Genomic DNA, 849 nt, shown 5'->3' on the forward strand with positions numbered 1-849 from the left:
TAATTGTATACTGCTGCAAAATCCTTTGGTTTTTAATAATTGGCCTTCATACTGCCTAATTGATATTGTACATGCTAAAAAATACAACAAGAAGAGTCAACATTTCAGAAGACAAAATTATAGTGCATATGAGATGTTTTCATTATTACAGCACCATGAGAAATGTTGTCCATAATTTTTTTTATGGAGGCATAAAGACACTGTAGAGAGTGGTGATAAGAGGCTGAATACAGCATGTTCAAAACAGTATCATTGTATTTTAAATAGGCTAGTTATTATCACTAAACTGTTTACTTGCCATCTGTCATGAGTCTTCAGCTTGATGAAAAAATATATAGCAACTTCTTTAGCCTTAATCAAACCTTCCTCAGTATTTGTCTCAGTGCATGTTTTAGACATGGGTAAGAGAATAAGATAACCCTTATGTTAAATCCATAATTATTTTGGTATCAGCGCAGAGATTCCCAAATCCTAGTACTTGGGTAAAATATGTTTGGGAATAGCATATTTAGAAGAGTTTAGATAATTTATTTTAGATGATTACTAATTTTGAACAGATATGGACACATTTCATATTCAGACACAAGACCAAGAGTACATTGATAGTTTTAAAGTGTATTTTCATGTTTCATTCTTCACTATTTATGAATCATATATTATTGTATAAATTGTACATTAACATGTCTATTTCACAGCTACACTCGTTTAGCCAGAAGTTTGAAGGGCCTGTAAAAGTTCACCAAGTGCAAAAGCAGTCTTCGTCGACCTCGGCCTTTCTTGCGAAAATGGCTAGTCAGAAAAAAGATAACAGTCCTAAAGGTATTATATCCTCATGCTGTCTGGTTAAGA

General features: G+C 32.6%; 1 protein-coding gene across 1 annotated transcript in view; it reads left to right on the forward strand.

Moving 5' to 3' along the window:
• The window catches only part of LOC119586762 (ATP-dependent DNA helicase DDX11-like), an 11,867-nt gene that overhangs the window by 7,502 nt on the left and 3,516 nt on the right, over positions 1-849 (forward strand). Inside the window, exon 13 of the mRNA XM_037935488.1 lies at positions 696-819. Within this exon, the coding sequence (XP_037791416.1) occupies positions 696-819 (124 nt within the window). The remainder of the gene's footprint in view (positions 1-695; positions 820-849) is intronic.

The sequence above is a fragment of the Penaeus monodon genome, chromosome 21 (assembly GCF_015228065.2).
Source record: "Penaeus monodon isolate SGIC_2016 chromosome 21, NSTDA_Pmon_1, whole genome shotgun sequence".
NCBI classification, from domain to species: Eukaryota; Metazoa; Arthropoda; class Malacostraca; order Decapoda; family Penaeidae; genus Penaeus; species Penaeus monodon.